At 40.5% G+C, this 18128-nt stretch overlaps 1 protein-coding gene across 1 annotated transcript in view; it reads left to right on the top strand.

The window, feature by feature from the left end:
• TMEM117 (transmembrane protein 117) overlaps nt 1-18128 on the top strand; it is a 580634-nt gene that overhangs the window by 98519 nt on the left and 463987 nt on the right. The window contains exon 3 of the mRNA XM_030939932.1: nt 7594-7726. Within this exon, the coding sequence (XP_030795792.1) occupies nt 7594-7726 (133 nt within the window). The remainder of the gene's footprint in view (nt 1-7593; nt 7727-18128) is intronic.

The following is an 18128-nucleotide window of genomic DNA, read 5'->3' as shown; positions in this document are numbered from 1 at the left end:
AAATAGAAAAAGAATGGCATATTTGGTGTTAGGGAAAATGAGGAAGTAGTGTGAAAAGAGACAGAGAACAACTGTTAGGTCAGATGCAGCCAGGATGTCTTGCAAGTTAAAGACCAATATATTTATTCTGGATTTGGAAGTGGTGGAGGTCATTGCATTTGCCAGAACAATTTCAGTGGAATGTTTGCATGGCAAGCAAGATCTTGGTGAGTGGGTGTGATAAAGATTACTCTTTCATGAAGTCTGGAAGAGAAAGCAGGGAGAATAGGTGGAAGTTCAAGGACATTATTTTTAGGATCAACTTAAGAGGCTTCAGAGGTAGAGAAAAAAGAATGAGGAGAGAGGGAGAGATCAGATATACAAAGGAGCGAAAGGATGGCTGGATCAAGTCCCCCAAGAGAGGAGGGGTTGTGGTTTTAAAAAGGCACAAGTAGAGTCTTCTCTGGGAGGAGTGCTGCATCCTTTGAGGAATAAGGGAAGGAAGTTAGGATAGTCATGAAGGTAGATAAATAGATGAATGTGAGTAGGTAGGAAGTTGAGGGAAATAATGTTTGATGACTAGGATGTCTTCTTGAGGTTGAGACCAGAGTCATGTTCTAAGAGTGAAAGGGGCTCAGTGGGAGCTTTGAGATGAAATTTGAAATAGATATTAAGGAGAATAGGAAAGAGAATTGACAAGGACAGGGAAAGGCATTGATGCATTAATGTGCAGTGCTGTGATAGCAACTAAACTCTGGATTATGATTATGTAGTGGCTTATCAACTGTGTTGTGCAACTTTTTTCCACAGTAGTCAAAATTGGAGAAAACAAATTGTAGCTGTACATCAGAGTTGGTTGTTTGCTGGAGATGTGTAGGACACATCTAGGGTATACAGAAATGTATATGGTGTTGATGAAAAGGCTGATAAGGAAGCAGGAGTTTCATGCTAAATGGGGGGAACAGAATTTAGGAGGTGACTCATAGATGGGGAGAAAGTTGGGGAGGAGAGCACCTTAAAGAACTGAAGAGCTCAGAGGGCAAGTATAACAGGACCTAGATCTAGAAAGATAGGATTCCATACAGTGGAATATTGTTTGTTCATTTATTTATATAGTGTGTTTTTTTAATCCATTGGACAACTAACTTAAGGCGTACTGTGTGCCAGATCCTATGCCATGGGGATGTAGTGGTAAAGAAGATCAATCTGGTCTCTACTGTGCTACAGTTTATAGACAGGTGTAGCACACATATAGTAGACAAAAAGTATACAAATCTTTGGGTCTCAGTGTTATAGACCACAGGCCCTTAGGCTGTTGTGTAATAGACATTTACACAAGGCCAAGTAGATTAGCCAGACAAGGCTTTATTTTGGGACTTGTGCTCAAGCTCAAGGGAGACAGTGGAGGTATAAGAATTCTCTGGCTGGCTCCCTGAAAAGAGCCGTAGGGATTTTTTGTTAGGCAATGTACAGGAACTGACATCAAGGAGAGAGTGTGCAGGCTGGGCTGGGTAGAGCATGTGAGGGCTAGGGTATGCAGGACAGCATATCTGGTTGTGATGGTTTGAGGTAATGGGCCACCTAGTGGTCTGGCTGGGGGCAACAAGGCTGTAAATCAGCGGTTTAGCCTTCCTTCTCAAGGTGGGACACCCCACAACCTTGGTTGGATGTTTGGATCTCCTAAGGCCAGTTTCTGGAATTCTTTAAATAAAAGGCCTGGTTAAACATTACAAGAGCACAGAAGAACGATATAGAATGGCTATTTTCTTTGTATGACCAAAGCTTCTAGGTTAGCAGGTATAGTGTCAGCAAGGTAGTGATGTGGGTTTTGAGATCAGTGGGACAAGAGAGGAAAAAAGAAAAAATAATGTGAAGAAGGAGCTGCATCCCACTCCTACTGTATCTCATTAGGACTCTTGTGGTTGAGCAGACTGAGAGGTAACAGTACATCATTGCCAGCAAGGTGTGTTTTCTTCCTGTTTTACTTGTAGAATTTTTCTTTTGGAGGACTTGAGTGCAGGTCTTAATTTTCTTTCTAGAATCTTCTCATCAGTATTTCATTCAGTGAAAATATTTTATTATGTGTTATGCTGAGAACTAGGGATGTAAAGAAAGGTAAAGGAAATAAAGACTTCATGTAGGCCATTTAAACCCCATTTTTTCTTGCCTTCCATGGGCCTCTTTCTATCAGTCATCTTTGATCCAGTAAGATAATGGTAGCTGCAGTAATACAGATCTCCAAAATGTATAATGACTGCAGACCAGCTGAATTTCTCATTCACATAAAGCCCAAGACATGGCAGGCACCTGTGTTCCAAGCAGTGACTCAAGGACCCAGAGGCCTTTTGTTTGTGGCTCTCCCCTCTTCAATACCATGTTTGCCAAACTTAACTTGCATATGGGGTCAAGGTGATGCTAGGGAACTAATTTCATCTGGCTGTAGGAGTGGAGCAGGTGGCATAGGCCTAGCTAATCCTAAGACTTAGTTAGATTGCTTTTCATAATTCTGCCTAGGGTAATTGGTTCAGGACCCAAATGAGCTCGAATAGAATGAATCTCATAATTTTCTCTAGAAATGCTAGGGCAAAAGCATTATCTTTTCATCCATGGACAACAATGAAGAAGCAGCCCTCAGGTTGTTATGGTCATCTTGGGACAACAAAGGGTGTGTGCATGTTTCTTGGGGGAGAAAGTAATGGGAACCAGCTAGGATGAGATGCCACACTGAGGAAATTGAGCTGGGAAATAGAGATTAATCAAGCCTTGATAATATTGTCTGAGTGCTGGATCAGGCCTTGCTTGAAGTCATTCTGTTAGGTAAACTAGATCTACATTATTTCCTGAATATCTATTGTATGCAAAAGTTAATTGTTTTATTTTGAGAACAGACATGAGAAAAAAAGATGGAAAATGTGAGAAGAGGCCAGGTGCAGTGGCTTATGCCTGTAATCCCAGCACTTTGGGAGGCCGAGGTGGATGGATCACCTGACGTCAGGAGTTCGAGACCAGCCTGGCCAACATGGTGAACCCCCATCTCTACTGAAAATACAAAAATTAGCCAGGCATGGTGGCATGTGCCTGTAATCTCAAGCTACTCCAGAGGCTGAGACTGGAGAATCACTTGAGCCCTGGAGGCGGAGGTTGCAGTGAGCCGAGACTGTGCCATTGCACTCTAGCCAGGGCTAGAAAAAAAAAAGAAATTGTGAGAAGGAAGCCAATAAAGAATCCTTATAATTTAACCTAGTTTTAGTTGAAGTTTAGGTTTTGTTTTTGCTTTTGTTATTTGCAACAGGAATATTCTTACTGGTATGTGGAATGCCTGCTGTGCTGATTTTTTGCCTATTATATCTTTTGACTCCAACAAACTAAATATACTCCTTTAAGTAATTGCAGATTCTATTTGTTTCTTGTATATATGTGTGGGTCAAATCATATATAGGTTTTAGAGCAGAAGACTTAATGGACAGGAGTGTTAATTTCAGTTTGGAGTCCTCTTGAATGAATCCCTTCATTTGTCCTTTTGTATTTCCTAGTCAGGGTCTTATGTGTAATGCCATGCTTTTTCGTCTAAATTAAATCTTATTCTGAGTTTTTGCTTACCAAGGTAAGCAGAGAGTCCAATATTAATAATATTTCAAATCACCTTTTCTATCACCAAGGTTTTGCAGAAGTTCCAGGGCTACACATACTGAAAAGACTCCTTCAGCTTGTTTTTACTTTTCTACCCTTCTCCTACTGCTACTTCAGTAATGGTTTTCTACCACTTTGGCACAATGACTCTGTCTGAGGTGCCTGGGATCTACTCAGGTCATTGTGTGCCTAATAGAGGTGGGTGGCTGCCCTACTGGCACCATTCCCCTGGGACTAGCTTAGGTTGATAACTCAGACTTCCAAAGCCATGTGTATTAGTCTGTTCTCATGCTGCTAATAAAGACTTGCCTAAGACTGGGTAATTTATAAAGGCAAGAGATTTAATCAACTCACAATTCCACATGGCTGGGAAGGCCTCACAATCATGGCAGAAGGCAAAGGAGGAGCAAAGTCACATCTTGCATGGTGGCAGGCAAGAGAGAGCTTGTGTAGAGGAATTCCCATTAATAAAACCATCAGCTCTCATGAGACTTACTCACTACCACAAGAAAAGCACAGGAAAGATTTGCCTCCATGATTCAATTACCTCTCGCTGGGACCTCCTACAACACTTGGGAATTATTACAGTTCAAGGTGAGATTTGGGTGGGGACACAGAGCCACACGGTGTCATCATGACCCTTGATACCTTGGCCTTCACCAATATCCATGTAGTCATCCCCAAATGAGGCTCTGCCACGTTGGAGACCTAAATCCTTGTATTCTTTATGAACCCAGAAGCCCTCGGTCTATCTGAACCCTGCTTTAACAATCTTCCAGAGGTGGGGCTCTCCACATCTCCTACCTGGAAACACAAACACTTCTCCTCCTCTGAGACTGTGTAGTGTATTTCTTTGCACAGGCCTCCATGTGAAAATCACTCCTAAAGAAAAGGGACCTAGAACTCTCAATAAAAAAAGTCTGGCAGTGAGGTAGAAAGGAAAATCTTCTTTCCATTCTTTTGGTGAAGAGAACACAGCAGCAAAAAAGCCAAGAAACCGAGTAGTTTCTCCATAATTCTCCCTATCACAATTGTCTGCCTCTATTTTCCACAACATACATAGGTTCATTTTATATACGCTTTTTTTTTGTTTGTTTTTGTTTTTTTTTGAGACAGAGTTTTGCTCTTGTTGCCCAAGCTGGAGTGCAATGGCGCGATCCTGGCTCACTGCAACCTCCAACTCCCAGGTTCAAGCGATTCTCCTGCCTCAACCTCCCAAGTAGCTGGGATTACAGGCATGTGCCACCACGCCTGGCTAATTTGTTTTGTATTTTTAGTAGAAATGGGATTTCACCGTGTTAGCCATGTTGATCTCGAACTCCTGACCTCAGGTGATCCGCCCACCTGGGCCTTCCAAAGTCCTGGGATTACAGGCGTGAGCCACCATACCCGGCTTCTTACATACACATTTAAATATGCTTTTATATCGTTAGAATTTTATGACGTCTTAGTGTTCCTAAACCTACTGTATTTTCAGAAAACATTCTGAAGTTCTAGGCCATTTTCATCTGACTTTAGCCAACATTCATAATCATCAATTCCTGTGCCTTCTCACCCTCTCCTTCACATATGCAAGTTTGTGTCCCGCCTTAATGCTTTTGATTGTTCTAAGCTATATTTTCTAATTTTTTGACTGTATTGAAGGTAACAGTCTATATACTGCAAGATAGATCTTATTAATAAAATAAATACACACTCAGATTTACAAATATTAGTATATCTGTGATTCAAATAATCATTTTTGACCATGTCAGAAATGTATCCCTCTTAGTGATGTTTTTCACTTCTGTTGGCCTGCAAGGATTGTTGCAACTTGGTTGTCTCCTGAAACTCCTCTAAAAGAAAGTCATAAAATTCTGAATTCTGGGACCTAGAGACCTATAGGAAAAGTGGCACATAATTTATCTTCCAAACAAGCATACTTAAGAAAGGAAGGAGTTACTATTAATACTTATGCCAGGACAACAATTATAAACCACTACTGTCCTAGGCAAATCACATATATAGTCACCCTAAAGGGCAGAGACAGTGCATTTCCATCTGACATCCTCAGGTAGTTCCAAGGTTCTTGGTCTGATTACAGTGCATGGGAGAAGTCCTTTGTGAGAACAGTAAGCTGAGGGCAGTCCTTGTGTATATGTTTCTTAACATTTGAGGGTTACTTATTGAGTTAACCTTTAAGTAGTTTATGGGAAATTTTTATAATACAATGTGACTCAACACTTAGGTCATGCTAGTTCTGGACTTAATATTTTGCAGCACTTTTCTTGTTGTCTTTGAATGAATTTCAAGTCATGTGAACCTGCCATTTCGTTCTAATGACACTAATGGCTGAAATTAGTGGTAGACGATGAGCTTGGCAATGACAGCATAAACGGTACTGCCACATCTCTCTTTTTGCTAACTTTGTATTATTTCCACCTGTGTACAGTTAGTCCACAATGTTTTATTTGCAAAACACTGTTGAGTCACCAGCATTATTATTTGACTTTTAAAGTATATTTGTTAGTGAATTTTTTTGACACACGCTTATGTTAAGAAAGAAATTCACATTTAAATCTTAAAAGAACTCCAATTGCCTCTTTGAAGTGCTTCATTATCAACTGCTGAATTAAATAAATAGGTCTTAGTCTAAAGCTGAAAGGACTTGCAGAAAAGGGACCCCCGAACAAAGACAGCCCATGAGTCCAAAGTAAGGTCACAATTCCATTAAATACTCAAATGATAATTGACTTCAAGCACTGTCCTGCATTGCTTACAGTTGAATCTCCAGCACTTACAACTGTGTCTGGCATGTAATAGGCACATACTAAATATTTGTTCAATGAATAGATAAATATTCCTTATAGTGTAAGATATTTGTGGCACGTGATTTTACTCTCAAGCATTCTGTGGTTAATATGTTTTTACAATATTCTTGTCAGTATGTTGTTGAAAATCCCTGACTTTTCATAATTACTGATTAATCAACAGGTTCTATGATCTTATAATTTATGCGGCTAGTAATTGTAGTTCCTATATGCACGTCATCTCCATTATTACTCTTAGGAAGGGAGGTAAGTAAAATAGACACAGTTTATCTTGGGAGAAGCTAGGGTGACCTATGCTCACATCTTTCTTACTCCCAAGGTTTTTCACCTTCCTCATCTTTCAGGGTACTAGTGCCATCATTTCTCTTTACCATAAATCAAAACATTTCTCTGGTGGAATTATATTAGTAGTTTTTACTTTAGTGTTCATCTTAATATATGTTTCTTCCTTAAGGTGTTTGCATCTTAACATTCTCTCTAACGTTAGCATTTGTCTTCATAAATGGAATTTTAGTCATCAGGGTGAAAATTATGTTTTGCCAAGAGCCACACCCAGCTTCATTAACACATACACTGTCACCTCTCATATGCACTTGTATTTGTACTTGTACAGGGGCATGGGTGTTAAGAGTGAGGCTAAGCTGCATGTTTTATAACAGAGACTTAAATTTTTCTTTCAAGTTTTCATGTACCTTAAACAATTAGACCTGATAAGTAAGGTTGGTCTTGGTTTTATCATCTGGCCAGTATTGGGAATGGATCTATAGAAACAAAGGGAAACGATATGGGATTCATGCAACTTTACCATTTGCCTTAAGTAGTTTCAGTGTGAACCAAAAACATATTTGTAAAATAAAAAGTAGCAGCTAAGTAGGGCTGTAGTTCATCTTGTTTTCATGCTAGCATAATGTACTGTCTCTGAACACTAGATTCTTGGATTAGTACTATTTACTCTAGGATGATATGTGATATGAGGATCGTCTTGGACTTTATTTATGATCATTTATTTACAAAAGAGCAAAAAGAACATTATATTGTGGCTTTACTCATAAGGCAGTCCTATGGCAAAGACTTCAGAATATAGTGAGACAATAGAGATTCATAAAAATAAAGCAAAGATCCATGAATTTTGAGTTACAATGTACATTAATATTTAATAATATTTGTATTTCAGGTCAGTTGCTGCGATTAAAAATGTTTCGAGAGGATCATGGGTCGTGGATGACAATGTTCTTCAGCACAATTCTCTTTCTCTTCATATTTTCTCACATATACAACACGATTCTTCTGATGGATGGAAACATGGGGTAGGTTATCTTTCCCCTTTCTACTGTGGTGAGTGTTATGTTTGAAACTCATAAGAATTTAAGAATTTTTTAGCTTATAGTAGTCTGTCTGCTTTACAAATATTCTGCCCTAAGAAGAAGGAGTATTTTGTATGTTTTTCTTACCTAAGATATTGAAATTTTTTTTTCCAGGAAGCGTATACTGCATTACAATATTTAGATTTTGTTCTTTATCCTTTAGGACTTTTGTATAGGGTGGTGGGAGGGCAGGTACTAATTTCATTATACTGATAAGCGGGTATAAGACTCAGGAAATCTTACTGATTTGCATATATTCAAATGATTCATAGAGTGGGGCTAAGATGAAGGTTTCCAGGTTTGCAATTTCATTGGTCTGCAATGCCTGACTAAATAAAAGTGTTTGGTACAGGATTTTCTTTAACTCTCTTGACAGTCCTGTGAGAGAGAGAGTTTTGTGATTAATAGGTTGTTTTAAAAGTGGGCCACAGCTGGGCATGGTAGCTCATGCTTGTAATCCCAGCACTTTGGGAGGCTGAAGCGGGCAGATCACAAGGTCAGGAGATTGAGACCATCCTGGCCAACATGATGAAACTCCGTCTCTACTAAAAATACAAAGATTAGCTGGGTGTGGTGGTGTGGGCCTCTAGTCCCAGCTACTTGGGAGGCTGAGGCAGGAGAATCGCTTGAACCCGGGAGGCAGAGGTTGCAGTGAGCCGAGATTGTGCCACTGCACTCTAGCCTGGCAACAAAGCAAGACTCCTTCTCAAAAAAAAAAATGTGGGCCACCCTGTATTAACTCCTAGCTTGTGATATATACTTATCAAATCAGTAAGGCATGAAGATGTGCTAACAAGTAGTTGTATAATTTTTCTAAGTTTCTTTACTTCTTTCATTCTATAATGAAACACAAGGATTGGTCTTTCAGTATAATTTCCTTTTGGTTTGTTCTCAGTAACTTTGTTTGTTTGTTTTGGTTTTTTTTTTTGACGGAATCTCGCTGTTGTCAGTCAGGGCTGGGGTGCAATGATGCGATTTTGGCTCACTCACTGCAACCTCTGCCTCCCGGGTTCCAGCAGTTCTCTTACTCAGCCTCCCGAGTAGCTGAGATTATAGGTGCCTGCCACCACGCCTGGCTAATTTTTGTATTTTTTAGTAGAGATGGGATTTTACCGTGTTGGTCAGGCTGGTCTTGAACTCCTGACTTCAGGTGATCCATCCACCTTGGCCTCCCAGAGTGCTGGGATTACAGGCGTGAGCCACTGCGTCTGGCCTGCTCTCAGTAAGTTTTGAGGCCAGAATATAAGGAGATTGGCTTAGTATTAAAATTAGATTCGTGACAATAATAAACCACTTTAGGTATTTGTTGTGTGTTGAAATAGTTACTGAGAAAGATTTTGATCTGTTTCCCCTAATAGATCAGAAAGCTAGGTAATATCCTTTTCTTCTAAGTGTAGGCTAGGCAGGATTGTTGTCCAGTTCCATGGGAAACAGGGAACTGTTTTGGTGTTACATATAGATTTTGGCCACCATTGTTCAGTACTGAGAGGGAAGCTCATTTAGAATTTCATTGCTTTTCCCTCACTAAAGGAGATGAATAGCAAAGGAAAAAATACGTTCACATATTTCATATTTTAGTTTATACTGACAAGTGATAAATTCAAGAATGTGATTTGAGGTAAAATGTTCAGGCTCTAGAAAGTTATTAAAATACTTTGTAATTATTTCTTGGACTTAGAATGATAGTTTTAATACCACTTCTGTTTTGAAGGCTCTCACCTATGGCTCATCAGAATATGCCTCAGCCTTGGAGCAGTGCCTGTAATACTAGAATGGGTAATGGTTGGAGTTACCTAACACAGCCAAAGGTTTCTCTGTGAGTTTTTTTGTACTCAAAGCACTGAGAGCAGAAGGAGAAGGAACCTATGTGAAAACTACATTTTAAAAGCAATTGCTGGAAATAATACATTATATAATATATAAAATATATCTTTTGCTAAGAAGCTGACTTTTGATCTAATTCTGCTTGTTTTTTTATCTGGAGCTAATAAGGCCTGTGCTAACTGGAAATGCTTATTTTGAGGAAGGGAACAGATTTGAAAGAAATAAATTAAATGCAATAAATAATTCCTTGTACTCTATAAAGCACTCAATAGCTGGAAATAAAATGAGAGCTAATAGTTGTTGAGCATTTACACCAGGCACGAATTATCTCAATTAAATCTCTCAATGACTCCGTGGAGTAGGAGTTATCATCTCCATTTTGCAGATCAAGAAACTGAGGACTAGAGAGGTTTTGCCACTTTATTGTTTAAAGAACACAGGTCTGATTGATGGTTGACCCTGTTACTCATTCACCATATGTCTATTAGCCTTTCTCTGTATTTTATTATTCAAGCAGAATTTGACAATTGAAAGAAGCAGGAGGTATGCTTAGGAAATAAGAGAATAGTTAGCCTACAATTTATGTGTAGCCTAACTAAAATTGAAAGTGGTCTTTTTTATTCTCAGACTAAATACAATCTTACAGAGTTTTATGTAACTGTTGAACTCTTCACCATTATGCCTCATCTTCATAGGAAAACATCTTTTACTGAGAGGATATATTAAACATGCCATATTTTAGAAAAATTCATAGCAAGGGACAAATGGTTTAGTTCTGCAGAAAAAATAAATCAAGGCTGAGCATGGTGACTTATGCCTATAATCCCAGTGCTTTGGGAGGCTGAGGCAGCAGGATCATTTAAGGCCAGAAGTCTGAGACCAGTCTGGGCAACAGAGACTTTGTCTCTTACAAAAAATAAAAAACTTAGCTGGGGGTGATGGCACGCCCTGTAGTCCTAGCTACTTGGAAAGCTGAGGCAGGAGGATTGCTTGAGCTTGGGAGTTCCAGGTTACAGTGAGTTATGATTGTGTCACTGCACTCCAGCCTAGGTGAAACAATAAGACTCTGCCTCTGAAAAGAAAAATAAAAAATAAAAATTAAATCACCATTTATAAAAGATGTATTATTAACTTTTATGACACACATCATTTGATCGTGAGCACATTGCAATAGGAGTGTAAACTTGGAGGAAAATCAGTTCTTAGAGCAGATGGATACAACTGTGCTATTGGGGTTGTCCTAGAACACACCAGGTTTTCTGAGATACTGCTTCATCCCATGTAGCACAGGGAATAATGGAGCCAGAGAGTGCAGTAAGGACAGTGGGCACACAGACATGACAAGTAACTGGTTTTATATCAGAGGATTCCTGGTACTAGAGAGGAATTCAGGATTCTTTACACTGAATCTCATTTGCATTACACTGAATTTGTGGGGAGTCCGATGTTTCTTTGTTTATGAGTCTCTCTAGGAATATTGGCCTAGAATTATTTCCAAAAGGGTTTCAAGAATTTCGTATGACGGCTAGATCTGTGTTAATGTATTTTAGGATTCCTTTCCAAACTGGTGGAGTTCAGGACTAGAATGAATGATGAGTGACTGTAGGGTTTCCAAGGGGAAGAAGGAATTTTCTTAGACTGGTCTGCGTTTTTTGTGCATGTGTGCCAATTTTAGGAATGGTTATAAATTTACTCTAAGCTGGGGTCTCATGATCTCTTACTATAGAGAAAAAAATCCCTAGGTTTATCCAGACCAGAACTTCAAGAGTTTTTAGCCCAGAGTTGCCTGGCTCCTGTTTTCCTCATTACAGTGGATTCCCTGAAGTATGCACTAACTCTATGGCTGTAGACATCTCTGGGGAGCCAAGCTGAAAGGCAGTCAGATGGAGAGGGAAAGAGGTAAGTTAGCTGGTTGAGCTAAAAAGGATCAAGGCTCGAACAATCCGTATTTGTAGCACCACGAGGAAAAAACTTGTCCCAAATTTGACTCTCTTTCTGCACCTCAGTTCCTTATACCACTAAAATGCTTCTTATTGTAACCTCATTTATTCTTTAAGTCACCAAGATGTCACTAAACTCATCATTTTATAAATGTTGAGGGTTCTGCTGCGGAGAAGGTGCTGATCCTGGGCATAGTTTTGCATCTAGCCGTTTTATGAGTAATTTCTTTTTTTTTTTTTTTTTTACAAGGTGGCAGACTAGGTAACCTGAAGCCTTGCCTACTACAAAATCTTTAGAACAGCTGGAAGAGATGAAGCAACTTGGTATACTCCTTTGAAATGTGTAGCTGAGTTTACCCAAAGGTCAGGAAAAATCCCAGAGGACAAAAATGCAGAAGGATCTGAAAACTGGGGCAGTAAGACTATGAACTGATTGATACTCAGATGCTCAGTGGAGTTGACTTAGGCACTTGAATTTTAACCTTTATGTAGGGACCAGAAACAAGGATTTGGCTCATATTAATTGAAAAATTGAAAATAGAAGTTTCCATACAGGTGGTCCCACAAAGGGCTACAGTGGGAGTGGGGGGGTGAAGTGGAAAACATGTACCTGTTAGCAGCACTGAATCATCGGATCTGCAGCAAACTGGATTTTTGCCTCATTGGAGGAAAGAATTCAGCTAAGGGACTTAAGGCAGAGTGAGAGACTGAGACAAGTTTTAGAGCAAGAGTGAGAGTTTATTAAAAAATTCTAGAGCAGGAATGAAAGGAAGTAAAGTACACTTGGAACAGGGCCAAGCGGGCAACTTGAGAGATCCAAGTGCCCCATCTGACCCTTGACTTGGGTTTTTATACATTGGAAGGGTTCTGAGGTTTGCATTTCTTCTCCCTTGATTCTTCCCTTGGAGTGGACTGTTTGCATGCTCAGTGGCCTGCCAGCACTTGGGAGGGGCTGCATGGGCAGTGTGTTTACTGAAGTTGTGTGCATGCTCATCCGAGGCATTTTTCTCTTACCAGTCAGGTGTTCCCAGAGGAAGGTCATATACCAGTTAAACTCTGCCATTTGGTCTGTTAGTGCACATGCTTGAGCCCACTAGCCCAACTTCTGAGACCTTCTGGGAAGCAACTTCTGGGAAGCTGCTGATCACCAGGAGTTTGCTATCTGTTGGGAGACTGCCTTTCTGTGGCACTGGCTGTGACCAATTATTATTTTGGAGAGACTGTTTAACAACTGCCTATCACCTGATGATTGCCTGACATTCTTGAGGAGGGCCCTCTCCTGCCCTGCTCATGTCTGCCTAGCTACCTACTCCAACAAAACCACTTAGCACAGTCGAGCATCAAAGAAGCTTGTACTTAAACTGGGCTCTGGGGGAAAAATATCTCCCAGGGAACTGTTACCATAGGTGCAGTTTTGTGATTTTAATATACAATTTCCTTTGGATTTTAGAACCTCAAAACATCCTCAGCTATTATAAATACTTCACCCAGTTTCAGGTTCTTTTCTCTGGACAGCCCTCCCCAAAAAACTTGAATTCCTCTGTTTTATTATGTAGAGCAATTTAGTTCCCTTTTGCCTCAACTTCTATCCACTTCCATTTATCAAGGGCTTTTCTTTTCGTGAAAAAAATCGTATTAATGCATTTTACAGTCAAAGGAACCAATACTCTGATTTGCTGCTTTCTCAGAATATGAAGGTGTCAACCTAAAAGGAAGAAACTGAGGCAAAATTAATATAAGTAGAGTTTGTTTAGGCCAAGCTTGAGGACTGCAACCCAAGATGATAGATCCAAATGGCCCTGAATATATGCTTCAATTAACAGCAGTTATAAGTGTTTTTTGAATGGAAAAGAAGAGGCAGATTTTGAGTTGTTTATCAAGAATTTATATTAAAATAACACAAGCTGTTGATTGACTATACAGCTGGTCAGGAACAAAATGACTTGTTAAACAATTGGCCCAGGCATGGGTGTGGTGGAGGCTGGGGGTGGGGTCTTGTGGGGTTGAGGGCAATGACTGAAGTTCCATACTCATGTCTTTCTGGGCCCGAGTACCTCACATAGCTCAGACTGCTCTGAACTATTTTTTTTTTTCTCAAGGGGGTTGTTACCCCAGTAGTTTGACTTTGTTTTTAAAATAACCATTGTCATTTTTTAAAATTCTGCTATCAGTTTAACGATCTCTTGTGAATGTGGGGAGGGGCCAAGATGGCCAAATAGAAACAGCTTGGGTCTGCAGCTCCCAGGGAGACCAACACAGAAGGCAGGTTGTTTCTGCATTTCCAACTGAGGTACCCAGTTCATCTCATTGGGACTGGCTAGGCAGTGGGCATGCCCCAGGGAGAGTGAGCAGAAGCAGGGTGGGTCATTGCTTCATCCGGAAAGTGCATGGAGCCTGGAGGAGCGGGGCCGGGGTGGGGTGGGGGGATCCTCCCTCGCCCAGCCAAGGGAAGTGGTGAGGGCCTGTGCCACCCCCCAGTGTTAGTATGCTTTTCCCATGGATGTTTGCAATCCACGAATCAAGAGATTCCTTGTGAGCCTATACCACTAGGACCCTGGGTCTCAAGCACAAAACTGGGTGGCTGTTCAGACAGGCACTGAGCTGCAGGAGCTTTTTACATACTCCAGCAGCACCTGGAACTCCAGTGAGACAGAAGTGTCCACTCCTTTGGATAGGGGGCTTAAGCTAGGGAGCCAAGTTGTCTTGCTGAGTGGCTCCCACTCCTATAGAGGCCAGTAAGCTAAGAACTACTGGCTTGAAATCCCCATTACCAACACAGCAGTCTGGTATCTGCCTGGAATGACCAAGTTGCTGGGGGGAGGGGCAGCTGCCATTACTGTGGCTTTAGTGGGCAGTTTAGGAGGTTTGGACTGGGCAGAATTCCCCACAGTACAGCAAAGCAGCTGTGACCAGACTGCTTCTCTAGATCCTTCCTCAGTAGGCAGAGCCTCCCTGCAGAAAATCCACCAACTCCAGTTAGGGGCTTATAGACTGAACTCTCATCTCCCTGAGACAGAGCACCTGTGGGGAGGGGTGGCTGTGGTCTCAGGTTCAGCGGATTTAATCTTTCTTGCCTGCCAGCTCTGAAGAGATTGGCCGATCCTGATGAGGGCAATTCCCTGAGCACAGCACACCAGTTCAGGACTAGAATGAATGGTGAGTGGCTGTAGGGTTTCCAAGGGGAAGAAGGAGTTTTCTTAGACTAGTCTGCATTTTTTGTGCCATGTGTGCTAAGAGACAGACTGCCTCAAGAGGGTCCCTGACCCCGTGCCTCCTGTCTAGGTGAGCCCTCCAAACGGGGGTTGGCAGACATCTGATACAGGAGCGCTCTGGCTGACATCAGGTTGGTACTCTTCTGGGATGAACCTTTCAGAGGAAGGAGCAGGCCACAATCTTTGCTGTTCTGCAACCTCCACTGGTCTGCAACCTCCACTGGTCTGCAACCTCCACTGGTGATAACCTAAGTGAACAGGGTCTGGAGTGGACCCCCAGGAAACTGCAGCAGATCTGCAGAAGAGGGGCCTGTTAGAAGAAAAACAGAAAGCAACAACAGCAACATCAACAAAAAGACCCCACAAAAACCCCATCCAAAGGTCATCAGCCTCAAAGATCAAAGGTAGATGAATCCACAAAAATGAGGAAAAACCAATGCAAAAATGCTGAAAATCCCAGAAGCCAGAATGCCTCTTTTCCTCCAAATGATCACAATACCTCTCCAGCAAGAGCACAGAACAGGGCTGAAGCTGAGATGGATGAACTGACAGAAGTAGGCTTTAGAGAGTGAGTAATAACTAATTTCACTGAGCCAAATGATTGTGTTCTAACCGAATTCAAAGAAGCTAAGAACCATGATAAAAGATTATAGGAGCTGTTAACTAGAATAACTAGTCTCTAGAGGAACATAAATGACCTGATGGGTCTGAAAAACACAGCAAGAGAACTTTGTGATGCAAACACAAATATCAATAGCTGAATTGACCAAGCGGAAGAGAGAATATCAGAGGTTGAAAACTATCTTGCTGAAATAAGGCAGGCAGACAAGATTAGAGAATAAAGAATGAAAAGGAATGAACAAAACCTCCAAGAATTATGGGACTGTGTAAAAAGATGGAACCTACAACTGATTGAAGTACCTGAAAGAGATGGGGAGAATGGAACTAAGTAGAAAAACACAATTCAGGATATCATCCAGGAGAACTTCGCCAGCTTAGTAAGACAGACCAGTATTCAGATTCAGGAAATCCAGAGAACCCCATTAAGATACTCCATGAAAAGATCTATGCCAAGACACATAATCACCAGATTCTCCAAAGTTGAAATGAAGGAAAAAATGTTAAGGGCAGCAAGAGAGAAAAGTGAGTTCACCTACCAAGGGAAGCCCATCAGACTAACAGTGGACCCCTAAGCGGAAACCCTGCAAGCCAGAAGAGATTGGGGGCCAATATTCAACATTCTTAAAGAAAAGAAATTCCAGCCCAGAATTTCATATCCAGCCAAACTGAGCTTCAAAAGTGAATGAGAAATAAAATCTTTTTCAGACAAACAAATGCTGAGGGATTTTGTCATCACCAGGCCTGTCTTGCAAGAGCTCCTGAAGGAAGCAGTAAATATGGATAGGAAAAATCATTACCAGCCACTACAAAAACACACTGAAGTACACAGACCAATGACACTATGAAGCAACTACATTAACAAGTCTGCAAAATTAACCAACCAGCATCATGATGACAGGATCAAATTCATACATAACAATATTAACCTGAAATGTAAATAGGCTAAATGCCGCATTAAAAGACACAGAATGGCAAGCTGGATACAAAGACAAGACCCATCGGTGGGCTGTATTCAAGAGATATATCTCATGTGCAGAGACACACAAAGACTCAAAATAAGGGAATGGAGGAAAATTTACCAAGCAAATGGAAAGCAGAAAAAAGCAAGAGTTGCAATCCTAGCTTCTGATAAAATAGACTTTAAACCAACAAAGTTCAAAAAAGACAAAAAAGGGCATTATACAATGTTAAAGGGTTCAATTCAACAAGAAGAGCTAACCTAAATATATATGCAGCCAATACAGGGGCACCCAGATTAATAAAACAAGTTCTCAGAGACCTACAAAGAGACTTAGACTCCCACACAATAATAGTGGGAGACTTTAATACCCCACTGGCAGTATTAGACAGATCATTGAGACAGAAAATTAACAAATATATTCAGGACTTGAACTCAGCTCTAGACCAGGTGGACCTGATAGATATCTGCAGAACTCTCTACCCCAAAACAACAGAATATACATTTTTTTTTCAGCACCACATGGTACTTACTCTAAAATTGATCACATAACTGGAAGTAAAACACAACTCAGCAAATGCAAAAGAACTGAAATCGTAACAAAAGTCTTTCAGACCACAGCGAAATCAAACTGGAACTCAAGATTTAAAAGCCCACTCAAAACCACACAACTACATGGAAATTGAACAACCTGCTCCTGAATGACTCCTAGGTAAATAATGAAATTATGGCAGAAATCGAGAAGTTGTTTGAACCAAAAAAGAGCAAAGAAACAGTGTATCAGAGTTTCTGGGATGCAGCTAAAGCAATATTAAGAAAAATGTATAGCACTAAATGCCCACATAAAAAAGCTAGAAAGATCTCAAATTGACACCCTAACATCACAACCAAAAGAACTAGAGAACCAAGAGGAAACAAACCTCATAGTTAGCAGAAGACAAGAAATAATCTCAGAGTGCAACTGAAGGAGATAGAGACATGAAAAACCCTTCAAAAAATAAATGAATCCAGGAGCTGGTTTTTTGGGGAAAAAATCAATATAGTAGATCGCTAGCAAGACTAATGAAGAAGAAAAGAGAGAAGACCCAAAAAAACACAATCAGAAACGATAAAGTGGATAACACCACTGACCCCACAGAAATACAAACAGCCATCAGAGAATACTGTAAGCAACTCTATGCACATAAACTGGAAAATCTAGAAGAAATGGATAAATTCCTGGACCCATTCACCCTCCTAAGATTGAACCCAGAAGTTGTTGAGTCCCTGAATAGACCAATAATAAGTTCTGAAATTGAGAGAGTAATAAATAGCCTACCAACCAAAAAAAGCCCAGGTCCAGAATTCTACCAGAGGTACAAAGAGGAACTGGTGCTATTTCTTCTGAAACTATTCCGAACAATTGAAAAGAAGGGAATCCTCCATAACTCATTTTATGAGACCAGCATCATCCTGATACCAAAACCTGGCAGAGATACAACAAAAAAAGAAAACTTCAGGCCAATATCCCTGATGAACATTCATGCAAAATTCCTCAATAAAATATTGGCAGACTGAATCCAGCAGCACATCAAAAAGCTCATCCACCACAATCAAGTTGGCGTCATCCCCAGGATGCAAGACTGGTTCAACATATGCAAATCAATAATGCAATTCACAACATAAGCAGAACTAAAGACAAAAACCACATAATTATCTCACTAGACACAGAAAAGTCTTTTGATAAAATTCAACACCCCATTCATGTTAAAAACTCAATAAACTAGGTATTGAAGGAACACTTCAAAATA

Source organism: Rhinopithecus roxellana, chromosome 10 (genome assembly GCF_007565055.1).
Source record: "Rhinopithecus roxellana isolate Shanxi Qingling chromosome 10, ASM756505v1, whole genome shotgun sequence".
Taxonomy (NCBI): domain Eukaryota; kingdom Metazoa; phylum Chordata; class Mammalia; order Primates; family Cercopithecidae; genus Rhinopithecus; species Rhinopithecus roxellana.
The sequence above is the reverse complement of the archived record's forward strand: the minus strand, read 5'-3'. Positions and strand labels throughout refer to the sequence as shown.